This window comes from Podarcis erhardii, assembly GCF_964252035.2.
Source record: "Podarcis erhardii genome assembly, chromosome: 11".
NCBI classification, from domain to species: Eukaryota; Metazoa; Chordata; class Lepidosauria; order Squamata; family Lacertidae; genus Podarcis; species Podarcis erhardii.
The window spans coordinates 10,576,238-10,602,307 of record NC_138501.1 but is presented as its reverse complement, the minus strand read 5'-3'; the positions used below and the strand labels follow the sequence as shown (position 1 = coordinate 10,602,307).

Sequence of the window (26,070 nt, the reverse complement as noted above, 5' to 3'; positions counted from 1 at the left end):
ACAAGCTGTGAAATTTATGTCAACACTCCATAATTTTTCCCACCTATCTAAATGTATTGTCTTGCCCAGATCTTGTGACCACTTTATCGTTGTTTCTTTATTACTTCATTATTCAATTCCCACTCAGGGAGTAGATTGTACATTTTCGATATTTTTTTTTTTTGACTGCTTTGTTTGTGTTATTCTTAGGGTCTGATGTGGCAGATTTTGATGGGAAGAGTTTGCTACTCTACAGATTTAACCCCAAATCCACCACAGCACTGAAAGACATAATTTCTCTGCAGTTCAAAACGATACAAAGAGATGGGATTCTGTTACACAGAGAAGGACAGAATGGAGATCACATCACCTTGGCATTAGTTAACGGAAAGCTTTCCTTGCTCATCAACATAGGTATCAAGTGCAAATTCATACTGCACACCTACTTAGTAATCTGCTTATTTTAAACTAACTAACTAACTAACTATATAAGTTCACTGTCTTCATTGTTTCTTCCAACAGACCTAACAGTTTGTTTTTCTCCTCTTGAAGGTGATGCTAAAATATATTCTGCTGATGCCCAGGTTAATATCACTCTGGGTAGCCTATTGGATGATCAGCATTGGCATTCAGTCCTCATTGAACATTTCAATAATCAAGTGAACTTTACAGTTGATAAACACACTCACCATTTTCATGCAAAGGGAGAATTCAATTATTTGGACCTTGATTATGAGGTGTGAAAACTATCTTTCATTTATTAGACTTATTATTTTGTTATGTAAATGCAATTATGAAGCAGAAGGAGATGGTGAGCTGCTTAGGGAAGTGTTTCAGCATTCAGACTCTTGTCGAAGCTTGAAATTAAAGACTTTCGCTAATGCTTTGCTTACATGTGTGCCAACCCTTGACTTTTCTGCTTTGATGTCAATGCCCAAATGTTCCTTTTGTAATTGTACTGTTTACACTCTACTAGGGGACATCCTGCCACTTAGGTGGTACAGCTTTGCCATGCAGGACAGGGGATGTGAAGGGGTGGAGAAAGGGGGTGCAGTAGGGGCGGCTCACCCCGGGTGTCACCACTGAGGGGGGTGACAAAATGCCGGGCGGCACTCACCACGGGGTCTGCAGCATGCCCGAGCCACACGTCTCTCCTGGGAGTGACGCGGTGGCTTGAGTGCCCGCAGGCTCCGCGCTGCACCAAGCGGTCCGCCCGCCACCTCCCCCTCAGCTGTAGGGCGGCTGAGAGGGAGGAGGGAGGCAGACTTCTCAGAGGCCCAACGGAGCATGTGTGCCGCCCCAGGCTCTGCCGCTGGGGATGTGAACAGAGAGCAGAGACAACAGGGTTACCAGACGTCCCCGGTTCCTGGGGACAGTCCCCGGATTTGCAAATCTGTCCCTGGACAAATTCCGTCCCCGGAATGTCCCCAGATTTGCAAATCTGTCCCCAGGAAACGTGGCAGCAGCAGCCTCAGCAGCCCGGAGCCAGCCTGTTAGTGCAGTTGGCTCTGGCTGGCTTCAGGAGCTGCTCACTGCTTGCTGCCATGGCGCCCGCCATTTTTCCTGCGCCACGGCAGCGAGCAGCTCCTGAAGCCAGCCAGAGCCAACTGCACTACCAGGCTGGCCCCTCCTGGGCAATGGCTGCCCACCTGTGACTCCCGAGCCTCCCCTATCTGTCAAAACAAAGCGGAAAGGAGATCGTGGAAGGCTTGGGAGTCACGGGTGTGCAGCGCACCATTGCCCATTTTTTTTTAAAAAAACTATGCATTTATGTTTCACAGGGTGCGAAAGAAGGGCTTTGCACCTTTAAACAATATGCATGTGTGTTTGCGCCCAGGGTCTTTTGCCTCACCATCCCCACCACTGACTCCCTGTTGCTACTCAGCTTCAAAAAAAATCAATAAAAGTGTCCCCGGATTCATTGAAAAAAATCTGGTAACCATAAAATACAACAGTTCATAAAAGGCAGGTTTAGGTGGGTATAATAGATTGCATCTTGCACATCAGTGTGGTGTACACTTCAGATAAATCAGAAGCTTTGGTAGTTTCATTTGCGAGTCATCCCTTTCCCCACCTGCTGGTAAACCACAGAGATACAGTGGTGCCTCGCAAGACGAAAAGAATCCGTTCCGCGAGTCTCTTCGTCTTGCGGTTTTTTCATCTTGCGAAGCAAGCCCTTTGACAGCTTAGCGGCTTAGCGCTATTAGTGGCTTAGCAGATCAGCTGATAAGCAGTTTAGCAGCTTAGAAAAAGGGGGGGAAGGGGGAAAAAACCGCAGGAACTCGCAAGACATTTTCGTCTTGCGAAGCAAGCCCATAGGAAATTCGTTTTGCGAAGCACCTCCAAAACGGAAAACCCTTTCGTCTAGCGGGTTTTCCGTCTCGCGAGGCATTCGTCTTGGGGGGCACCACTGTACTGTGCTGCTCAATGAATCAGCAGTTTAAAGAAGCACTGTAGCTCGCCAAAGTGGTGATTCTACAGCAGGTTTGGGGAACTTGTGGCCCTTTCGTCATCCATGACAATTGCCCATATTGGCTGGGAATGGCGGCAATTGGAATCCAAGATCTGGGAGTCCACGGGTTCCCCATCTCTGGCCGAAAGCAAGGTGAGGTTGGGTCCTTGTGAAAGAGAGTCAGTTTCCCCTTGCCCTGGGGCATTGCTGCTCTTATCCCGGATCCTATCAAACAAATTTATGGGAGTATGGGAGCTTTGGTGCTAAAGTGGCATTTGCCCACTCCCCCCTCAACCTATTAGCACTGGACAGCTTCCTTGCCACACCCAAAACTATTCCCCTATAGTTAAACTATATGAGAGAGTCCCTTACTTCGAGAGCTCAGTGTACGAAACCTATCGCACGCAGCATAGTGAACAGGCTTTCAATGTGTAGCTAACATAAGAAATAACAGTAAATATATTTGTTTAAATGTGTGCTTATGCTGTATTATTAATTTGAACATTTCAGATAGATTTCAGGTAAGTAGTTGCCATGGTCACATGAAAGACTGATACTGTAAGTTAAATAAGTATAATTATATATGATAATAATATATTTTTATCATTTTAAAAAGTATTAAGTAATGTGGAAAAATAAAGGAAGATTGAGAAGACATTTATATAAACAGAATTACGTATGAATAGTGCATCCTTACTTAAGAGTAACCCCACTGAACATAGTGGGACTTAACATCTAAGTAAAGATTTGTCAGATTGCACTGTACTGTTATATAAATGTTAACTTCCAAAGAAAGGCACTTTTTTATTGAAATGATTTAATAAAACTAGCATTGTCAGAAAATAAAAGCACATTTATTTAAAAGGTATTTCTTTGGCCTCTTACTTTTTGTGTTATTTCTGAGCTGTGTTTCTTAACCTATATTTTAAGTTAATGCATTTGACAATTGAAAAGAAATAATAATGAAAAAAAAAGATTGATTCTCAATTGACCAATATGGAGCTACTGCTGTGCCATTGTTAACACTTTTTATCATAAACGTTGCAAGCAGATTGTCAGAAAATTGCTTAATACGATTATTGATTTTTCTTCTCTTTCTAAGCTCAGCTTTGGAGGGATTCCAGTACCTGGAAAATCAGGGCTGTTACCATGGAAAAACTTTCATGGGTGTTTTGAAAATCTTTATTACAATGGTGTGAACATTATTGATTTGGCCAAGAGACATAAACCTCAAATCAACATTATGGTAAGAAAAGTTGGGTTGGGGAGCACCTTGACTTGTATAACAATGTTCCAATCGCAGTCTAAGGCTGCAAACCACAAATCAGATAGCTCACTTTATGTAAGGGTGCAAGCCCTAAGATGATTTAATTTAAGAAAGTTCATAGCAGGAAAGTTTCCTATTGCATCCTTCACCGTTCAGCCACTTGCTCTCCCCCAAATTTTTCTCTGGATCATGTTGCGATGTGAACAGATGTTAGAAGAGGATACATTTCTTAGATATTATCCTTCCTTCCACATGTTTGAGAGTTCAGCAGACTGCTATCCCTTTGCAACTTAAAAAGGAAGCTTAGATTAGCTAGCTTTAGCATTTTAGTTTATGTAATCCAGGATGCTTCAGGGCACAAACAAAATAGTATTGTAAAAGGTAAAAAAAGGCATTTACTCACTCAGAATACTTGTTGAAGAGTAACAGATATAGCAGCTTTGTTCAGGCAGGCTTAAAATGGTAATTCAGTTTCAAAGACTTGCTTAGGTCTAGCTTAAAATGTAGTTTGAGCTTGGAGGTCAGAGTCTGTAGATGTTGTCACATTGCTGATAGAGTGGAAAGAGATGGAAAGATGTGAATATGGTGTGCCCAGGCAGATAGGAGAATATATAGCTATGCGCTCCCCCTGTCAGGGCACAGTGGGCATGTCTCTCACAGAGTTCTCTCTAGGAAGTTTACAAGAAAACTCTGTGAACTTCATCTCCTGTCATTTGCCTTTCTAGCAAAACGTGAATTGTTGGTTTGACTGCAATTCAAGTATCCTGCAGATCAGGAGGCCCTTCTGAACAACGTAGGATGGGATAGGGTTTCTTGGGTTGCTGGGAGAGGGAGGAGGTGAGAAATGTCATTTCTGCGAACTTCTTTAAGTTAAATGATTTTAGGAAGAAAATATGACCAGCTGATTGCACTCCCTCAGAAGCCCTCTACACTTCATCTCCCATTGTGGACCCAACACCCCAAGAGGCTTTGGCGTAGGGCCACATTGAACTTTCTTAACATATATTGGGTTCCAAGCCAAGACAACTGTGCTCCATTACCTCCATTTGCATGAAAGTGGCTTACATTTAAGTACCCTCTTTTAATTGGGTTATGGATTAAGCTGTAAATCACGATGGAGAAGCTAGCATTATTGACTCTCTGTATGCAGGAACTGCAAGGAGAGGAGGGCATGGAACAAATGGTGGAAACTGACCCAGTTCTTCCATCATTCCAAAGTAACATAAATACGGGATGGAGACAAGAGTAATGTAATCGCTAATGGTGTGTCTTGTTTTGTGTTGACCTTGTTGTTGTTGACATCCATCAGTCTTGAGAGACAATGGAATGTTTCTCCAGGGGTGAAGTCAAACCACTGTGTTAGCAGCACTGAAGAGACCTCCCTGGGGCGAAAGCCTGGGCAGTTTGTATGAAGGACCTGGGCTGCCCAGATGACAAGATCTGTTTCTTGGCCTTGCTGATGTGGTCCAAAGGATAGCAGAGGAATATGTTTGGCATAGAAAAGAGGACAAGGAGTTGCAGCTTAATTACAGCTGGAAATGACGATTAAGGAGTTAGTTGGAACTTTTGGATTGGATTGTGTCTGGATGATGTTGGCTGTGGTTACAATGAATAGCTAAAAGCCCAGTCTTAATAAGTTTTATTGTTTTCAGTACTTTCTCTGATAATAGTTGCTCATTTATTTAGAATCCCTTTCTGTAGCTGTGGATCTCTGTGCCCTGCCCCCCGCCCCCATGAGAACTATTATATGTTGTTGTTATCTGCAAAGTACAAGAGAGGCAAAATATACCTTCTTCTGTGCCGGTTTATCCACATCAACAAGACTCTAGGGCTCCTTCAATTGTTGTGTCTATGTGGAAACTACAGTGGTACCTCAGGTTACAGATGCTTCAGGTCTCCGCTAACCCAGAAATAGTACCTCGGGTTAAGAACTTTGCTTCAGGATAAGAACAGAAATTGTGCAGCGGCGGTGCGGCAGCAGCGAGAGGCCCCATTAGCTAAAGTGGTGCTTCAGGTTAAGAACAGTTTCAGGTTAAGAACGGACCTCCAGAACGAATTAAGTTCTTAACCTGAGGTACCACTGTACTGAAAATTGCCTCCTCTTGCTGGTGTTTCATGCATCGTATTTAGCATTTTGAAAGATGCCATCTCACTTTTTCCCACCAGAAAATATATCCCAGAACACAAAATCAAATAGGATAACATCTTCATGTCTGCCCCTCAAAGGTCTGCACTTCAAGGGCCCTCTTATCTCAGGCCCCATCTGCATTATATATTTAAAGCACTACAATGCTGCTTTAACTGTCATGGCTTCCACCAAAGAATCTTGGGAATTAGTTTGTTAAGGAGGCTGAGAGTTGTTAGGAAAATCCCTAGTCCACTCAGAGAACTATAATCCCCAGAATTCCCTGGGAGCAAGAACTGATGGTTAAGCTGCTATGAATATTGTAGCTCTGTGAGGGGAATAGGGGTCCCCTAACAACACTCAGAACCCCTAACTAGCTACAGTTTCCAGGGTTCTTTGGCTGATGACATGGCAGTTTAAAGCGATACCGTAGGGCTTTCATTGTATAGCGCAGATATGGCCTTAGTCTGTGAGCTGGAATGCAAGTCATTTAGCTGCAATTCTTTCCGCTTCTGGATACAGCAACAGCATCCTAGTTAATCCCAGGACTCCTCACTATCACCAACAGGCAAAACGTAGGGCAGGCCTGTATTTTATCTGGTGCTTGCCACATATGGAATTTCCACACGAAACCACCAGCTGATGCAAAGAACCTGTGAGAGTCTTCTAATAATATGCTCAGACACTATCTATTTCACCTGAAAGCATTTACACAACAGCCTCCACCTTCTTCAAATCAGCCCTATATTTGTCCTGGGTTTGCCTGCAAAACCACTGACTGAGACATTGTAATGGTAGTCATTGTCAGGTTTGGAGTTGTTGCTTTGCATTATTCCATCTGTATCCTGTAATGAAACAACCAGCTAGATTCAGATTTTATCACTTCATACCTAATTATTGATAGACATACGCATTGAAAACTTGTTTGTTTATGAATTTACCCAATATTTTGTTTCTTTCATTTATTTCTAGGGCAACATATCTTTCGCCTGTTCGGAGCCCCCAATTATTCCAGTCACTTTTTTAAACCCCAATAGTTATCTCGCATTGCCTGGCACATCAGGGCATGATGAAATTTCGATCAGTTTTCAGTTTCGGACCTGGAACAACGAAGGGCTCTTACTGTCAAGTAAACTATATCAGACTTCAGGTGGCCTCCTCGTGTATCTGAGTGATGGGAAAGTTAAACTGAGCCTCTATAAACCAGGAAAGACACAGAGTGACATCAGTGCAGGTAACAGAAAGCAGGTGAAAAATAATTGTGATGTGATTACACTGAAGTGTCACATTCCAGAGGTCCAATATAGCTGACTTCATTGTTTGTGGGGTTGTTGTTTTGTGTGTGTGTGTTTTTACACACCTTTCTTTTTCTCTTTCCCGCCTCACACAGAGGGTTCTATAAACGCTATGCTCACCCAAGATTTATCTTGCATATGTGCTTTTAAAAAAGAATCCAATCCGTTCCTGTGCTCTGAGCTGTCTGCTCCAATCTTTAATTTGTGTTTTGTTCTGCTCTATGTAAAACAAAGCTATGGGTTCCCCATCCATTCTAATGGGAAATCTAAACATGGCTATAGCTCTCCTCCTTTTGGCAGAAGTTGATGAAATCCGCAGGTGGAGGAGCCCTTTCAGAGTGGATGGGCAGAACAACCCAAACCCCAAATCAACTATGATGGGGAGGATAAAGTGAGTTGAAAGTGTCCCTTTGCCCAGCCTCGCACCAGCAGTGGGGAGCCCCATTGCCAAGGAGTGACACAACATACCCACTCAAACAGAACTCTAAAAAATGGGGCATTTGGGGTGTTGGGAGTCGGCAGACCTGCACCAGTACAGGGTTTTCTGGATCCTTTGCTGATCCTGCTGCCATCATATCCCAGGGAGCTGAAGGATCAGTTTGGGATCTGGAACAATGTGCTCCCACTTTCTGCCCTGGCTAGCACGAGGAACAAGGTTGTGAAGTGGCAGCAGTTACACCACCAAACCTCACCAAAGTAGTCCATAGATTTGAAGTGACTCCTTCTCACACACTTATTGTCAAAGCTTCTGATTATCCAACTACTTTGAATTCTTACCAAGATATTTGGACAAAGGACAGTGTGGTGTACTGTCTACACTCTTGTAGTGCTTACTGCAGTATATAAAATGCACAAGACGGGATGTAGACTCTTCTGCTGGTCCGCTGCTGAAGGCAGAATGCTGAACTACCCAATTTGCATCCAGCCAGCTAGACCACACATTCAATGAGTCCTTGTAGGGCTTATCCCCTTCCCCATAATGGTGCTTTCTTTTAATAGCTTTTTACATGGTTATTTGGGACAAGCTGGTGGTACTGTTGGATTACGATTTGGCTACTGATTTATTTTACTATTGACGGGTTGTGTTTTTATGCTGATATGTTTTGTTATACCTATTGCTGCTGTTTGTGAAATTGTAGGCCAATCTGAGATGGGATAGAACGGGATATAAAACACCTGAATGGAGCGCCACACATACTCTGCACTCAGAGAGTTCTGACAATGTGTTTGGTAACAATAAGTAGCAATGGTTTCTTATTGTGTGGACAGAGCCCTGCAAAGGTAGAGGCTTCAATATTTTGATGAATAAATGTAGGGGAAGTATGGCACCCACTGCCCTAGCCCTATGTGCATTCACTGATCTCATGTTTGGAACACCGGCATGGAACATGTAGTCTAGCACTCTGCTTCCAATAGCATTCTGTTTCCAATCAGATGTGCCTGGAAAGATCTGGAAGCCTGAGCAAGACTCTGGTCCCAGCAAGGTCAATCTTACATTTGACAAACGATGTTCAGTCTTAGAAATAGCAATGAGGCATTTCTTCCTAAAACCAGAAGTCCCTAATGCATGCACCCTGTCTGTCATTAAGCTCTTGCCTGGATCTAAGTTTCTCTTCTTATTTAAAGCATCTGTGCCCTATAGAAAGCATGATGAAATCCCCTTTTCAAAAGAAAACAGGATCTGCATCTCAACAATTACTTACAGCTCTCCATAATGAACGGTAACAGCAGTGTAAAATTTGAAATAATTGACTGGTTGCCAGCAGCAATCCAGTATCATGTTGATGATTTACATAGAGTGTTCATCCCAGAATGGAGGCTTTGACATTGATTTTAGTAGCAGCAGGATCAGCTTCAATGTATGCTAACCAATTCAAATAAATAATGCAGAGAGTGTGCCAATTTATGACTAACAGGCTTCCCTGAGCTCACCATCTGAAAATGTTAATTCCACGTTAAGAGTGTCACTGATGTGCAGTTTACTGTGATGTATCTGACTTCCTCCAGAGCAGTTTAAATCACAGTGCAATTACATGCATGTTAATGACACAATCTGAGTTCAGCGTCTCTTTAACAGGTTTCTGGAATGCGCTGTCATTTCCAACTGGCTTTCTGATACGCTATTCTGACAAACTGCCAAACTACAAACACAAATCAAAATCTGTAAAATATTCTTCGACAACTTGAAAATCCAAACAACAAAAAATCAAAGTGCTACATTAAAGTAGACTTTATGTTAATTTTAATGTGACTAAGGCAAAAGCCCTGCGCAGTTGCAAATGTAAGTTTATGTTTGCTTAGGCAACTGCAGCATGTTAAATCTTTCAATAAGACTCCTGCTTTCTTCAGCAAAAAGTTATCTAATGAAACCATACAGTGAACTTTCCCCCCTTTGTACATTTGAAGTGTTTATTGTAGCTACACTCATTGGAGCAAATCAAGTCTGCAAGTAGAGATTGAGTAATTAAATTATGGATGGTTGGACAGTTTTGTTCCCCCTACAGGCAAAGACTTATGACCTGGCTTTCACACATACAGTATGTGATAATTAAATCAGAGCATATTACTTTGAGCACAGCTCTGAGACTTCATTACCAGAGATTTATAAAGATTTCTTTGTCCACATAAAAACAGAGGAAAATGGCACATATTAATTCATGAATGATTAACTTACAATAAACCAAGACCTTCTGTTGCTGAAGGGTTGTTTTTATCTAATGATCCCTATGCAACCTCTTTTGTGAGTTGGCCTTCAAATGTTTGGAAAGATGGAGCTTTTAAAGCAAGAAACTAAGACAAATATAACTTCAGCTAAATGATGGCTCTGAAGTTTTAAGAAGGCCAAAAGTCTGTGCTGTTAGAATTTTCATTAAGCTCTAGAGTTTTACCAGACTTTGTCAACTGAAATGGTGGAAGCAACATAGTCTTCCAACAGAAAGATGATAATTTTGTGTGAGTTTGCAACATCTACCAATTAATCGTGACATCCTGGCAAAGAGGTTGGAATTATATACAATGCTTCATCATGAATGCTTTGTAGCTGAAACCAAGCATAGCTAAACCAAGCAAAGGCAATCCAGGTGAATTTATTCATATGTTGTCTAGTACTCCCATTGGCAATGGCAAACTTATGGAATACATTTTGCAGTATTCCATGAGTGAATGCATTGAATGTGATGCATTAATTTGCTCCAGTGTCTGGTGAACAGTTTCACACTTTGCTTCCATCCTATTAGAATTTGCTGTCTTGGTTCACTGCTAGTCAAAACATTTGACAGATACATGCACGCTTGAATATATTTCAGTGGGACTTCTGAAGAAGCACACTATAAAATGAGACTCAAAATTACAAATATCTGCTTCTGATTATTGAGAATATTGCATTAATATTCCCCCATGAGATGTTACACCAATCCACATTGCTGTTCGCAATCTTTTCTCAAATGCTTTCTTCTTTTAGGTGCTGAATTACATAATGGACAGTGGCATTTTGTATCTTTATCAGCTAAAAGAAACCGCGTAAGCTTAGTAGTAGATAATGAGTCAACATCTTCCTCTCATGCATCAATACCTATACAGATTTTTTCAGGAGACACTTACTACTTTGGAGGTAAGATGGATTTTGTTGTTGCTGTTGTTTCTGGCCAAAGGTTGGCTGACTTGGGTATGAATTTTGCAAATGCATTAATGGTGCTTTGTTACAGAATATTGGCAAGCAACATGCATGTTAGTCCTTAAAATAACACAAGTTCAACTTCATTTCCCGTGCAAGCCATTAGTATTTTCTGAAATCCTGGGTTTACACAGGATAATTGGAAACAGCTATCAATTGTTGTTGACTTTAGTGGATATCATGATTGCATCTTCAGGCTATTAGTCAGATAGAGATGGAATCTTAAAGCATTTTAAGGAGATTTCTGCTATATTTTACGTAATACAAATTAACTGCTTTACTGCCCAATAGTTGTAGTTGTCATATTAAGGTTGCTCCCATTGTCTTTGCTTGTATATTGCCCGGATTGAACTTGATAGTAGCATTATTGGGAAACCATATGAGCAACCAGGCAAAAAATATCCATAGTACTTTTTCCTAAGATATTACAATATTGTCAAATGCTGTGCTAAGCAGAATGTGCATGTACAATGAATGAAAATGTCACTGGCATCTCTAGGAGTGGTCTGAGACACTCTGAACCAGAATGGAGTGAGGCAAGCCTATGAGGTTCATCTCTGTTACCCCTGTTTTTTTTTAGAAAGCAAAAACTGAGCCCATCCATCTTTTTTGATGGAAAAAGTGTGTGCAGTCTCTGTTCTTGGGAAATACATTTATTGTCTTCATACCTGCTGCACATACATCTCCTATGAGAGGAGACGTGCATGTGCAACTTTGGGCATTGTAAACAAGAAATGAGAATGAAGCACAGCTCACTGTATTTCCTCTGGGTGTAACTTTTGGCTTGCCTTTTTTAAGAATCAGAACACTCAAAATGGTACTAAGGCTTCATCCTCCCCTCCAATGTTATACCCCGTAATTGTGAAATGTCCATAATAGCATTGTAATTTGTTGGTTGTATACTGAACATGAGTTTATAAATTTAGCATAAAGTATTTTAGGGAGGGATGCGGGTGGCGCTGTGGGTTAAACCACAGAGCCTAGTACTTGCCGATCAGAAGATTGGCGGTTTGAATCCCCGCAACGGGGTGAGCTCCCATTGCTCGGTCCCTGCTCCTGCCAACCTAGCAGTTCGAAAGCACGTCAAACTGCAAGTAGATAAATAGGTACCGCTCCGGCGGGAAGGTAAACGGCGTTTCCGTGCTCTGCTCTGGTTTGCCAGAAGCAGCTTAGTCATGCTGGCCACATGACCCAGAAGCTGTACGCTGGCTCCCTCGGCCAATAAAGCGAGATGAGCACCGCAACCCCAGAGTCAGCCACAACTGGACCTAAGGGTCAGGGGTCCCTTTACCTTTACCTATTTTAGGGTAGGGATGTAAGTTATGCTGAGGCCTTGGTTGTGCCCGATGTCTCCGATGGGTTTAACTCATGCTTGCATGCATTAGGTCTTTGGTTTGATCCATGGTTTCTTCAGCTACAGAGGTATTTGGGCTGCTTGATGAGGTGGCTTGAGAGTACAGTCATACCTCGGGTTAAATATGCTTCGAGTTGAGTGCGTTCGAGTTGCACTCCTCTGCAACCTGGAAGTAACGGAGCACATTACTTCTGGGTTTTGCCGCTTGCTCATGTGCAGACGCTCAAAATAACATCATGTGCAAGTGTCGAAAAGTGACGCATGCATGCACAGACACGCCGTCGCTAGTTACGTTTACCTCTAGATGCGAACGGGGCTCCAGAACGGATCCCGTTCGTATCTAGAGGTACCACTGTACAGGGCTAGGTTGATCAATGCTGGATATATTAGGGATGGCACCAGAAAAGAAGCAATGTGTGAGGTGGTCTCAATGGCGCTAGCACATGGCCGTAGTGGGATAGTAATGTTTACCTGACCTCCCAGCAGCTGAGTCACTGCTGCTTACTGGGAAAGGTACTCTTGGATTTGTACCATGCCAGCCTCCTCACTTGCTTCCTCCTCCATGCCATCCACTCCTGCTTGATGGGCAACAGTCCCCAGCGAAATACATTGTTTTCATGATTTGCTATCATTTTGTTCACCCACCCCACAATCTAAATGTCAGCACTTTAATTCCAGCTATCCTTATGACGTTTGTTGGGATTCATGCCCTCAGAAGGTGCCATCTTGCCTCTGAATTTCATCAAATTTTACCCTAACCCTTGTATATATATTTGGAGGGGGGACATTTTTAAGATGCCCAGGGCAAAATTCTCTGAATCTATTTGCATGTACTGTGTTTTTTGCTCTATAAGATGCACCAGACCACAAGACGCACCTAGTTTTTGGAGGAGGAAAACAAGAAAAAAAATATTCTGAATCTCAGAAGCCAGAACAGCAAGAGGGATCGCTGCGCAGTGAAAGCAGTGATCCCTCTTGCTGTTCTGGCTTCTGGGATAGCTGCGCAGCCTGCATTCGCTCCATAAGACGCACACACATTTCCCCTTACTTCTTAGGAGGGAAAAAGTGAGTCTTATAGAGCAAAAAATACAGTAATTTGACAGGCCTTATTCACACTGGTAGGGCTAGCATACCTGCACATTTCATTCACTTCTGTCAAAAAGACAAAAACAAGGTTATAGCCATTTATTTATTTTAATTTCCTAATCAAAAAGGTTGAAAATTGACTGGATCTCAAAAAATGTAATGTCTTTCCTTGCAGAAGACTTATACAATCATTCTTCTGATATTAGACAGGATTCATGCCCTCTGAAGGCAAGGTCCTGCATGCACCTTTGTCTGCTTAATTTCAAAAATGTGTTTTTTAAAAAAGTGTTAGACATTACTTTCTTCTTCTTCTTCTTCTTCTTCTTATTATTATTATTATTATTGTTTTTAAAAAAGTTTCCTGCACAGAAACCCTTGTAACTATTCTTTGGTAGGCTTTAGCCCCTCTGCCATGTCTGAAAATTCCATCCATTTCTGCCAAAAGGTCAAAAAATTATAGCCATTTTTTAATTCCTCAATAGTGGATTGAGGGGTAAGGAGTGGACACAGATGGATGAATCAATTCAGGCAATCCATGAATCACCTCAGACCAAGGAGATCTGTTGTATAAAGTGCCAAATGTGAATCTAAATTGAACCATGTGGTCCTTTTTTAGTCCTACTTGGTATCTTACCTCAGGAGAGCAGTATGAATCTCTTATACGAAAATTTATGCCAGGCACATTGGAAACTGAATTACTTACCTCATTGAGAGAAAGCTTTGTGATCAAGACAGCAATTTGGACAGTGTAGTCCAAGCACTAATCTCTATTCAAACTGTTGTGGAAAAGTTAGGGAAGAATGCATGAAATCAGAAGTTCATCACTTCCGATTTGTAGCCCAGTCATGCACCCTGCCAGTGTGGTGTAGTGGTTAAGAGTGGTAGTCTTGTAATCTGGTGAACCAGGTTCGCTTCCCCGCTCCTCCACATGCAGCTGCTGGGTGACCTTGGGCCAGTCACACTTCTTTGAAGTCTCTCAGCCCCACTCACCTCACAGAGTGTTTGTTGTGGGGGAGGAAGGGAAAGGAGAATGTTAGCCGCTTTGAGACTCCTTCAAGTAGTGATAAAGCGGGATATCAAATCCAAACTCTTCTTCTTCTCTTTCTAAAATAATGGCTGATAGTGCCTCCTCTTCCCTTCCCTTTCCCTTTAATCCAGGCACTATGGGATACAATGTTTTTCTTGTATCATCTCAGTTGTTCCATTTTTCCAGAAGTTGTTCTGTTGAGTTGTATTGTAAAATGCCAAGTTTGTGGTAGCTAGTTTTGTTTGCTTTAAATCTGGAAGACAGAATACTTAAAAGGTGTGGAGATTTGTGTGTCTCCCTCCCTGCATAGATGTAATTAGTATTCAAATTCTCTATCGTTTTGAGGTCAGGCAGCATAGTCATGCATCTCGAGGTGGGAGACAAGAAGGTGCCTCCACATCAGACCTTGTATTTTAAAAAGTAAGCAGCAAGGGAAGATTAATGATAAAAGAGAGAGAAAACCCAGCAAATTCATCAAATTCTATCATACATATTAAATGGTTTCTTTCACTTTGATATATATGAACTTAGCACACTGGTCTGAAATCTGACCATCTGTTCTGTTAATAATGGTGGTGAATGATTTATTCTTTACCAAAAGAATCCTAAGACAATTTTTGTTATTGTATTGTTTTAGAGACAGATGCATATGAAGGAACCTTAGAGCGATATCTTTTTATATCGCTATCTTTACTCTGGAAAACAACTAAAAGTTAGAAAGCTAAAATTCTAAGCATTATCAAACTCTGCTTCCCTCCTAAATGGACCATTTTGAAATGACAGTGAAGCTGAACAGAAATATGTAGTAAGCAATGTTCCCTTACCACAAGCCAATGGCCTTCCTGCGTTATGAGGATTTAGTTTCCAAAGGTGTTGAAAAGAGCAAAGAACCATCCTAGTTCCAGATCAGAGGATATATAATTGAGTACAGTTGTACCTCAGGGTACAGATGCTTCAGGTTAAAGATGCTTCAGGTTAGAGACCCCACTAACCCAGAAATAGTACCTCAGGTTAAGAATTTGCTTCAGGATGAGAACAGAAATCACATGGCAGTGGGAGGCCCCATTAGCTAAAATGGTACCTCAGGTTAAGATCAGTTTCAGTTTAAGAATGACCTCCAGAACGAATTAAGTTCTTAACCCGAGGTACCACTGTACTTAAATTGGTCAAGTATGGCTTGCAAGCATGTCATTGTTGTTCCATCCTCTCTGAGGCCAGTAAGACATAGCTGCCTCCAAATGCGTCAAGGCAGTGTGAATGCCATGAAGCACACAGGAGTTTGGTGTCAGTGAGAAAGACACTGGGCTTGTATTCCAACTTGGCTACATGTAATTTTCACTATCCGTAAGAAATTCACCTTGTATCAGTGAAGATGGAGATTCTGTTATTGCAGGGGGTTGGACCCGGGATGCGGGTGGCGCTGTAGTCTAAACCACTGAGCCTATTGGGTTTGCTGATCAGAAGGTCGGCAGTTCGAATCCCTGTGACAGGGTGAGCTCCCGTTGCTCTGTCCCAGCTCCTGCCAGCCTAGCAGTTTGAAGGCACGCCAGTACAAGGAGATAAATAGGTACCGCTGTGGTGGGAATATAAATGGTGTTCCGTGCATTCTGGTTTCCGTTATGGTGTCCCATTGTGCCAGAAGCCGTTTGTCATGCTGGCCACATGACCCAGAAAGCTGTCTGTGGACAAACGCCGGCTCCCTCGGCCTGAAAGTGAGTTGAGTGCCACAACCCCATAGTCTCCTTTGACTGCACTTAACCATCCAGGGGTCTTTTACCTTTTTACCTTTACCTGCAGGGAGTTAACTTTTCTCTAAGTGAACAAGCCCCCAGTACTGTAACATTTTTTCATAGGGGAGTTCCCTTGATCATTTTGGGTGCCATTTTGTGCAATGTATCCCACTCCACAATATCCTTTTGAGCTGAGGCAACCAGAACCATGTGCAGTATTCCGGCTGTGGCAGTACCAAAGAATTGTGTGTTACATTGGTAGTTTTCATTTCAGTTCCTTTCCTAAACACCTTAAAGATGGAATGCAGCTTTTTCACAGCTGCTGCATAGTGAGTCGACATCTTCATCGAGTGTCCACTATGACCCCAAAGTCTCATTCTTCTTTGTCCCCTCTTCATTTTAATTGTAATTAGTCATGCACAATTTGCATTTAGATATATATATTTCCTGGTGTTATACAACTTAGGTATTCTGCTTTTATTTCACCTCGCCTGCAAAAGTAGGCTTCATCTTGAAAAGGGTTTCATTGAAAGTTATAAGGCTGGTTTCATCGTTAATGCAGCCTTAAGTTATTGCCTGCTAATATTATGAGACAACAAGTCATTTGACTAATATCACCCAAGAGGCAACAGTGTTTGATTAAAATCAAAGTAATGTCTTAGTACATCAGTCTTGAGGCAGCAATGTCCTGTAAGAAAAAAAAAATCAAGAAAAGAAGTAAGAGGCATCATTTGTCATCCCGAATAACCTATTAACATTTATAGTTCAAACTGGCGACTTCACCAAAGGCTTTCACTGTGGAACACAGTGTTACATAGAAAATGAAGAGTTACCAGTTTTCATATGCTGCTCACTATGATCTGATTGTTAATTTGTTTCCTTTTTCCTCGCATCTTTTGGGCATTAAGTTTCATTTCTGTAATATATTTTGCTAATACTTTGATGTGCTCAGATATTACATCTGCGGAGTATCTAAAAATAATAGATGAATACGGAATGTTGATGACTGTGGTGGCAATTATATTAACAATGAATGGCTACTGTAGATTTTATTGCAGAGTTCTGGCCCTCTTGTTACGTGTGAGACAGCTGAGTCGCATCATGTAATTATAATGAGAAGGAGGGGGCAAGGTTTTATGGTTCCTCATGTGAACATGGCTTAACTGCCATTCGACGTGAACGGCATTAGTCACCAGACATTGCCACTTGCAACATGGAATGGTCGCTTTACAGCGAACCCTCCGGATACGAACTTAATTTGTTCTGGGGGTCCTTACATACCCCAAAAAGTCTGCAACATGAGGTGCTGCTTCTGCGCATGTGTGCGGTGTGATAGAGCGCTTCTGCGCATGTGCACGCTGCAAAACCTGGAAGTATACACATCTGGGTTTGGCGCATCCGCAACCTGAAAGTTATGTTACCCGAAGGTAACATAACCCGAGGGTCCACTGTAGTTGCATAGATTCCCTGAGGTTATTCCAGTAACAAATTTGGGACTTAGGTCTGCCACTCTGCCACTGACAGCCACTCATCTCCAACGGAGTGGTGAAGCTGGAGCTAACCACAAGATAAGATACCCGCACCATATCAATATTCTCTATGTAATGAAAATGTTAAGGGTATGGCCCTTCTCAGCTGTGATTCCCTAGCATTTTGGAGCCAATGTAATAAACCAAAAGGGTTTTCGTTGTTGTTGTTGTTGTTAACTGAATTTTGTAAGAAGAATGCTGTGGTGCTATTCTGATGCATTCCTGGTAGTGTTGGCAGGCAATCAAAACCTTTTAAAGCTGAAGACTACTTTTGTAGGCTGGGGTGGAAATAAAAGCAGAATGCATCAAAGTTACACAACACAACAACACACAAAACCCTAAATTGATTGACCATGAATGGAAAACAAAGAATGAGACCTGGGGGTTATAGTGGATAGCTTGGTAAAGCTGTCAGGCAAAATTCCACATGCATCCAGGGGCCATAAAACATTTGCCACTATATGGTCCGAGCATCACCCTGCCACAAGAAGCATGTCCATTGATGCCCCATTATTCAAGTTACTAGGGGTGCTGGTCTTATAGTTTCCGGCTGAGACCTTTTTGTCCCTACTCTAGTTACATCAGTAATATTTTCTGGCCACTGCGCCCTGTGATATCCAAAAAGCGAATTATGCCTGATGACTTCTAAGGTTCAGTTCCCCAATGGGAGACCTGACATCTAGGCTGCACATTTGTTATGAATGAATGTTAAGTTTCAGACTTGTAACTCTGCTGCCCAAAGGCAGACCATTAAAACATGTTGTGTAAATCTTTGGCTCTGCCTCTCTAGTGAAGAAGTGGAACTGTGACTGTGATGCGATTTCCTGATGTGCCACAAGAGTGACACTCAAGGAGTTTTAGGGTCATGGGACTGCAGAGAGATGTGGAACTGTTGCCAGCTCGTTTTGTATGAGCTTTTATTTTGAGAGCCATCATTCTATAACTTTCTAAACTGTGACCAATATTTTCAGCTTATGCTTGTGGGTCGTAACTAAACATGAATGCCTGCGGTTAGATGTTGTACAAAAGTTATCAGAGAATTATTTTACATTTCTATCACTATGCCTCTGAATACAGTGGTACCTCGGGTTCCATACACTTCAGGTTACATACGCTTCAGGTTACAGAATCCGCTAACCCAGAAATAGTACCTCGGGTTAAGAACTTTGCTTCAGGATGAGAACAGAAATCATGCTCCGGCGGCACGGCAGCAGCAGGAGGCCCCATTAGCTAAAGTGGTGCTTCAGGTTAAGAACAGTTTCAGGTTAAGAATGGACCTCTGGAATGAATTAAGTACTTAACCCGAGGTACCACTGTACTGCCTGGAGATCACAAGTGAGTGGGACCAAGCCAACCCAGGAGTCTAAGTTTTGTGTCTCTTTTGTAGGAAATAGATACTTTTTGTGTGCTTTAGAGTAGCCTTCCCCCCCCCCCCCCCAGTTAACTCTTTCTTATGTGTTATGTTTCCAGGATGTCCTTCTAATGCCAACAGCTCAGAATGTAAAAATCCAATTGGTGGTTTCCTTGGGTGTATGAAACTAATTTCCATTGATAACAAAGCAGTGGATTTAATTTCAGTTCAACAGAACTCAATGGGGAACTTCAGTGACCTTCAGATAGATTTGTGTGGCATTATAGACAGGTAAGAACGGTTCCATTTTTCGGTGGGCTGTATTAACTTTGAACACTGCTAATGCTAGAATGTTTGGGTCTTTTCAAATTGCTCTCCTTTCTCATATCTCATATGAGTGGGCCACATAAAAATGTTAGTCTGGCAGCTGCTTCTCCCTGAAAGGAGTGATTTGTAGCAGCAGTCCTTCAGGAGGCGAGGGCATGTCGATTCCTTCTCCTGACCGCTGCTTTTGCCCTAAAATAAATCCATTCTTCTCCAAGTCTCCTGCCCCATCCAAACAGCTTCTTGATTCTTATTTACTTTTGTTTTTCCTTTGTGTGGCTTTTCTGCTTTCTCGGTCTATGGGTGCATTTAGTAAGCTAGCCCAAAATTATTTTAAAGGCAAAAATTGTTCGGTAAACGTCTTCTGAAGTCTGTGTATCCTCAGACACAGAGGATAGCAGATGCATTTGCTCTGACTGTACATCAAGCCCCCTATGGAAAACCTATAGATGGCCTAGGGATACTTATTAGATGTCTCTAGATCCAAGATCTTGTGGCTGCCAGATGAAAACATTGAAATGAGTATTAGAATTTCCTTCCAAGCTCGTATTGCCCTACATATTTATTAGCTGCTATTAAGATGTATGTGGTAGATTAAACTGTTGTGTTTAAATTATGCCTTGTCAAGGTAGTCTTTAGCAGAACAGTTTCTGCTTATTTATAGTACATGTTTTTTTTCCTTTTAAGCTCCGTGATGCATTTAAAGGTGACAAATACAAGATCTGCTTTTCCATCTGTTTCTAAGGCTGAATCAAAATGTTTATCATCTAGTCAGAAATAACTACGTATTATGTTCTCTTCTGTCGAAGCTCCCTCTTTAGTTATTTCTTAGTCCGTGGAGCTGAGTCAACCTTGGTTGCCCTGAGGGATGACCTCTGCAGAGAGCAGCAAAGGGGAGTGGGACTTTGCTTCTGCTTCTTGATCGGCATAATTGGCAAAACTGCAGGTGCCACATAATATCCATACTGCATTTGTAGGAACTCGATTGTTTAGTGTGGCTACACCTACAGTTTTATAATAAAAAAAGTAATAATTTATTACCGTATTTTGCGCCCCATAGGACGCACCGGCCCATAGGACGCACCTAGTTTTTTGGGGGGGAAATAAAGAAAAAAAATTATTTCCCCCCCAGGTGCGGGGCTGGAAGAACCAGGTCGGGGAACAGCTGGAAGGCGCGCTCCGCCTCCCCGCTGTTCCCCAAGCTTGTGGGGCTGGCGATGGGGAGAAGTGTGCTGAGCCCAGGACTGCAGGCAGCTCTGCGCAGCCACCGGGAGCCGGGCGGGACTTCGCGCCCCGCTCCCGATGGCCGCGCAGAGCTGCGCTGAGCCCGGGACTGCAGGCAGCTCTGCGCAACCCTCGGAGCCAGTCTCCTGAGGGTTGCGCAGAGCTTCCTGAAGCCTGGAGAGCGAGAGGGGTTGGTGTGCACCGACCCCTCTTGCTCTCCAGGCTTCAGCGAAAGCCTGCATTCGCCCCATAGGACGCACACACATTTCCCCTTCATTTTTGGAGGGGAAAATGTCCGTCCTATAGGGCGAAAAATACGGTATTTATACCCTGCCCATCTGGCTGGGTTTCCCTAGCCACTCTGGGCGGCTCCCAACTGAATATTAAAAACACAATATAGCATTAAACATTAAAAACTTCCCTAAACAGGGCTGCCTTCAGATGTCTTCTAAAAGTCAGATAGTTGCTTATTGCCTTGACATCAGGTGGGAGGGTGTTCCACAGGGCAGGCACCACCACCGAGAAGGCCCTCTGCCTGGTTCCCTGTAACTTCACTTCTCTCAGTGAGGGAACTGCCAGAAGGCCCTCAGAGATGGACCTCAGTGTCCAGGCTGAAATGATGGGGGTGGAGATGCTCCTTCAGGTATACAGGGCCAAGGCCATTTAGGGCTTTGAAGGTCAGCACCAACTCTTTGAATTGTGCTCAGAAATGTACTGGGAGCCAATGCAGATCTCTCAGGACCGGTGTTATATGGTCTCAGCAGCCACTCCCAGTCACCAGTCTAGCTGCCACATTCTGGATTAATTGCAGTTTCCGAGTCACCTTCAAAGGTAGCCCCACATAGAGCGCATTGCAGTAGTCCAAGTGGGAGATAACTAGAGCATGCACCACTCTGGCAAGACAGTCCGCGGGCAGGTAGGGCCTCAGCCTGCGTACCAGATGGAGCTGGTAGACAGCTGCCCTGGACACAGAATTAACTCCCTGCCTATTGAGATTAAGCAGGCAACTTCCCTGTACAGTCGTACTTCAGAAGTCAAACGGAATCCGTTCCGGAAGTCCGTCCGACTTCCAAAATGTTTGGAAACCAAGGCATGGCTTCGAATTGGCTGCAGGAAGCTCCTGCAGCCAATTGGAAACCATGGAAACCACGTTGGATGTTCAGGTTCCAAAGAACGTTTGCAAACCTGAACACTCACTTCTGGGTTTGTGGCGTTCGAGCCAAAATGTTCGACTCACAAGGCATTCGGCTTCCGAGGTACAATTGTACTCTTTCTGGCTTCAGCTAAAAAAACTGCCTTAGTTAGGCAAGCCTATCTCAGATGTTTAGGATCTGTTTTAGTATATTAATTTTTGTATGATTTAAAGTCGTGTTGTATTATTTTCTTGATTTTAGCTTCCTATATTTCTGTGAAAAGTTTTGAGGCTTTTTACAATCAAGCAATGTATAATTTTTTGTGTAATAAATAACTAATTTAATCACCCAAACTGGGCATTCACCAAAGGCCCGAGGATCCAGGTGTGCCCCTCATCGGTATCCTAGCATATTATTCTACTGTACTTTGGAGTGATCTATCTGTCTTTTGACTATACCTTCTCTGTAACTACATTTAAAATGTTCACATGTTGCCTTTTGTCTTTGAAGGTGTCTTCCCAATTACTGTGAACATGGTGGTGAATGTTCGCAGTCCTGGAATAGTTTCTACTGCAGCTGTGCAAACACAGGTTACATGGGAGCTACATGCCATTACTGTAAGTCTTAGGTATTTTATTATATTTTTTAAAAACTTTATTTTAGAGGAGAAATGTTTAACTGCAAAGTGTTTTTGTTTGTTTGGTTGGTTGTTCCTTTTTGAAATGCATATAGCCTTCTATTTTAGAGAAATTGTGAAGACCACCCATTCCAGCACTATTATATTTTAAGAGGGGTTGTTGTTAGAAAAATCTATATGAAAACTGATATTTAAATGTGTATTTATATACATTTCTCATCACAAATATGTACCGGTACTTAAATATATATTTCATCTGCATGAATGTTTTCCTAAACATACCTACAATTACACCATTTAAAATGCATTTTGGTACGCTTTTAGAACCAAGAACAGGATCACAAAATCAGGAGAAGTGCAAGATCTGAAGGATCATTGTTCTTCCATTTACTTATGAGTCCATGAGGTGTGGCTCAGGTTAGCTCACATTGGAATTCAGAGAAATCAATTTGTGCCAGCATCCCCAACTACTATTTGTGTTAAACTTTCTATAAAGAACAACAGTGCTGTCTTACCTTCTGAAGCTTTCAATCTGGTTTCTGTCATACAGCCTGATTGTTTAAAAACCTAGGAGGAAAAAAACTCGAACAATTACAGATTGTATTTCTGGATAAAAGCTTCACCCGGTGTTCAGAACTTGTACTGTATTGTTCTCGTGCATAAAGAAGTTTAGAAAACGTGCGAGTTTTTTTTGTTCCTCGTGATTATTTTATCCCCCTTACTCACTTCTCCTTTTGTAAACACGTTTCCTTTTGCATTTGTAAACAAGTTTCCTTTTTCCTTGAAAGAAAGTTTCAATTTGATCATATTTGGTATGCATTCAAGTTAAATATAGGCTAAACATTGACAATTTTAACTGCGTAATATCATTTAAAAATTAACAGCTTTGTATAGCATAATTGTAAGATGGTGATGGGTTATTTTGGAAGTTTCAACTAATGTACTTTAGATGTGGAGTTATTGTTTGGGTAGATTACAGTGAGCAGCCTTTAACCTCAGCCGTTGGATGGCTGAACGCAGAAGTCCATTTTTGTAACTTTATCTCAAAAGCTGTGGAATTCCCTCCCTACAGATTCATATCTGGCACCATTTTTAAATAGCTTTCATCATTTTTAGGATCCTCTCCATTATTCTGATTGTAAATTGTTTACTGGTTTTAAGATAGTGGTTTAAAATATGCCCTGAGACTTTTAGTCAGACCCACTGAAAATAATGAACATGGCTGTTAGGTCCATTAATTTCAACAGGTTATACTCTGAGTAAGCCTTAGTTGGGATACAGCTCCATATGGTGAAGTGAAGCTAATCAATCTAGATGATGCCGATAATCTCTTTTGAACTTGGCTGCCACAATATATGATGAACTGTCAAGCGGGAACTGCTACTGCCTATTGAACCTTAAATTAAAGGTTTGAGAGCTACTTGGTCCAGCTGTTCCAAGTAGGAAAGGGGGCAACATCCTTCTAATTGACCAGGATCATAAGCAGCAAATGTCAATCAATGTGTACTTGATTTTAAGCTTAAAGCATATTTCCCGTAGCTTCCACATTGTTGCTTGATGAAATGTTTTGCTGCACTGGGAACACAGATCACTGGACCCTGAGCTCGGGTCCTGGCAGAAAGAAGCCATTCATTTGACTAAAACAATGCTAAAACAGCCCCCACCATCTCTTATAGCTGCCTGTTGAAACCCCTACACAGCATAGCTGTTCATCACAGTGGCCTTTTCTGACACAAGAAGAGACTGATGAAGATGCTATTAAGTCTCTGGTGCTTTATTATTATGATCAATGGAGTGGCCATGCCTCTGGCACATATTGGCACTGGCAGATGCAGTAAGTCTGTGCCTCTCAAACTGCTTTTGGAATGTATCTCACTTTCCTGAAGCCCCACCCACCCCCTGTCAACCATCTTTACGGCAGGGGAATATGTGAAGATTCTTGTGCATCATGGTATGGATGTTATGGCACAGAATAATATGGGGGTGCAAGCGCATAGGTTTTAGAGACCATGCATAACTCCACCATCAACCATGCACTGTGGATTCTTAGTCAGCTTAATTCCATCCCTTCCGTACTCCAGGAATGCCCTGCTTTACTGGCAACCCCCATCCACCTGCAGTTTTGGCAAATGCAGCAGGAACCTTCATGGTTGGCTAGGTCTTGCACTGGTGGAAGCCAAGAGAACAAGACAAAGGGCTGCTCTGCTACCTTTTGGTGTTCAGACCCAGAGACCTCCCCCTTTAATAAAGACACATTTGACTCCAATTTTAGTTTGGGTTTTTGGCAGAATTTAGGCCACAACTTTATTGATGACAGAAAAGTGAGTGGTTGCATAGGCTCTGGCTCAACTAGCTCCCTGAAGCCTTGCAGGTAGCACTGACCCAGAGCTCTATCATAGGTCAGCCAAGGGTGAACAGCTGAGGCAAGTGAAAAGCCTGGGGGCAGACTCTGTTCACTCTCCAGATGCTCCCCTGCACTCAGGCATGGGCACAAAACCCTCTTGGGGGTTGACCAAACCAAGTTGAGTCCCTGGATTCCTTTAACGGAATACCCTTCACATAGGGATGGCGAGACTGTTCTCCCATCCCTGTCACATGAAACAGTGCCTATCCGCAACCTTACAAGTTGTGACAATTTGCTACGTGGCAGGTGAAACCCAAATGGCCACAACCAATCAGCCAAATGGGGGAAATTCCTGCCATGCCCCTGTCCCAATGACAGATGATATACGATGGCATAGCAAGGTTAATAACAAAATGTCCTAAAATTAGGGAGAGGTGTGCCGGTGTTCCGATGCACGAGCCAAAAGAGGAAGCTCTGGGACACGTTCATGGGTTTATATAGGCCCCTTGATCCATTTAGACTGCCCCCCATTGACCAGATTACACCCAGCAACAAGGGACCTACCAATCTGGTGTTGTGGCTATCCAATAGACCCACCGACAGCCAGGAGGTCAGTCTCCAGGTCTTACCGCAACACATGCCCTCTTTTAGGGAGGACACGGTTTCTAGCAAAGCAGATCAGGGTTTTGAGTTCTGCTGTGGCTTGGTTATTACTCAGTTCCTTGTGATTTTGAGATAAAGCAAGTTTCTTTATATGATTCACATTTGGTTTGACACTGCGTGATTGGCCACCCACCTCTGGATATTTCCGCTGCGAACGTTGTTGTTCAGGAGGTGAAGAGAAACACGCACTCAGTCATTTTCTATTTAAAGGAGTGTAAATGCTGTTTACTTACGCCAAGAGTGGTGCAGCTTTGTATGTGTGAATTTCATCGGTTTCCCTCAGATTTGAATGCATGTGTTGTCTAGGCCTGGGCGATATATCAATATATCGCCCAGGACCGGCATGAGGAGCAGATCACGATGCTGGCTTCACTCAGCGGTATATCGCTGGTGAAACCACCATGGCTCCTGAGTCCCTTTGCTGGCAGTGTCTGCTAGAGTTCCTTCCTCCAGTGGCGCTGCTAGCAGAGCAGCAGTGACAGTTGAAACCACCATCACACTCTGTCCTCATATGATGCAGAGTGAGAAACAAGCTGTATCAGTCAGGCGCCAATACAGCTTGTTCCTTCCTCTGCTTCTTTAAACTGCTTGAATGAGGAGTGTGCAGCTGCCCTTAACTCAGCGCTGGCTCCCGTGAGCTGGCAGCAGTGTGGGGGCTCCATTAAACTGTTCAGCTGAGGGGAGCATGGTTGGTGATCAGTTAAAGGAGCCCCAACTGAGGTGTGCAAAGCAACCCTCGGAATCCTGCTCCTCACGGACGAGTCAGCAGTGTCTCGGCAACACAGTGACCATATACACACGTAATAGACAATCTTTATAGAATTCCTTCAAACCACAACAAGTACAAAATGAAATCTTTAGTCTCAAAGTCTCTGAA

General features: G+C 42.7%; 1 protein-coding gene across 7 annotated transcripts in view; it reads left to right on the top strand.

The window, feature by feature from the left end:
* The window catches only part of CNTNAP4 (contactin associated protein family member 4), a 279,669-nt gene that overhangs the window by 180,049 nt on the left and 73,550 nt on the right, over nt 1–26,070 (top strand). For all 7 annotated transcript variants that reach the window (XR_014161099.1, XR_014161100.1, XM_081880313.1 and 4 more), the window contains exons 5-11: nt 190–393; nt 532–716; nt 3,534–3,677; nt 6,796–7,057; nt 10,579–10,728; nt 18,988–19,159; nt 22,060–22,166. Coding sequence is in view for 5 of the 7 variants with exons in the window: in XM_081880313.1 (XP_081736439.1) it covers nt 190–393; nt 532–716; nt 3,534–3,677; nt 6,796–7,057; nt 10,579–10,728; nt 18,988–19,159; nt 22,060–22,166 (1,224 nt within the window). In the remaining 2 variants the exon portion in view is untranslated. The remainder of the gene's footprint in view (nt 1–189; nt 394–531; nt 717–3,533; nt 3,678–6,795; nt 7,058–10,578; nt 10,729–18,987; nt 19,160–22,059; nt 22,167–26,070) is intronic.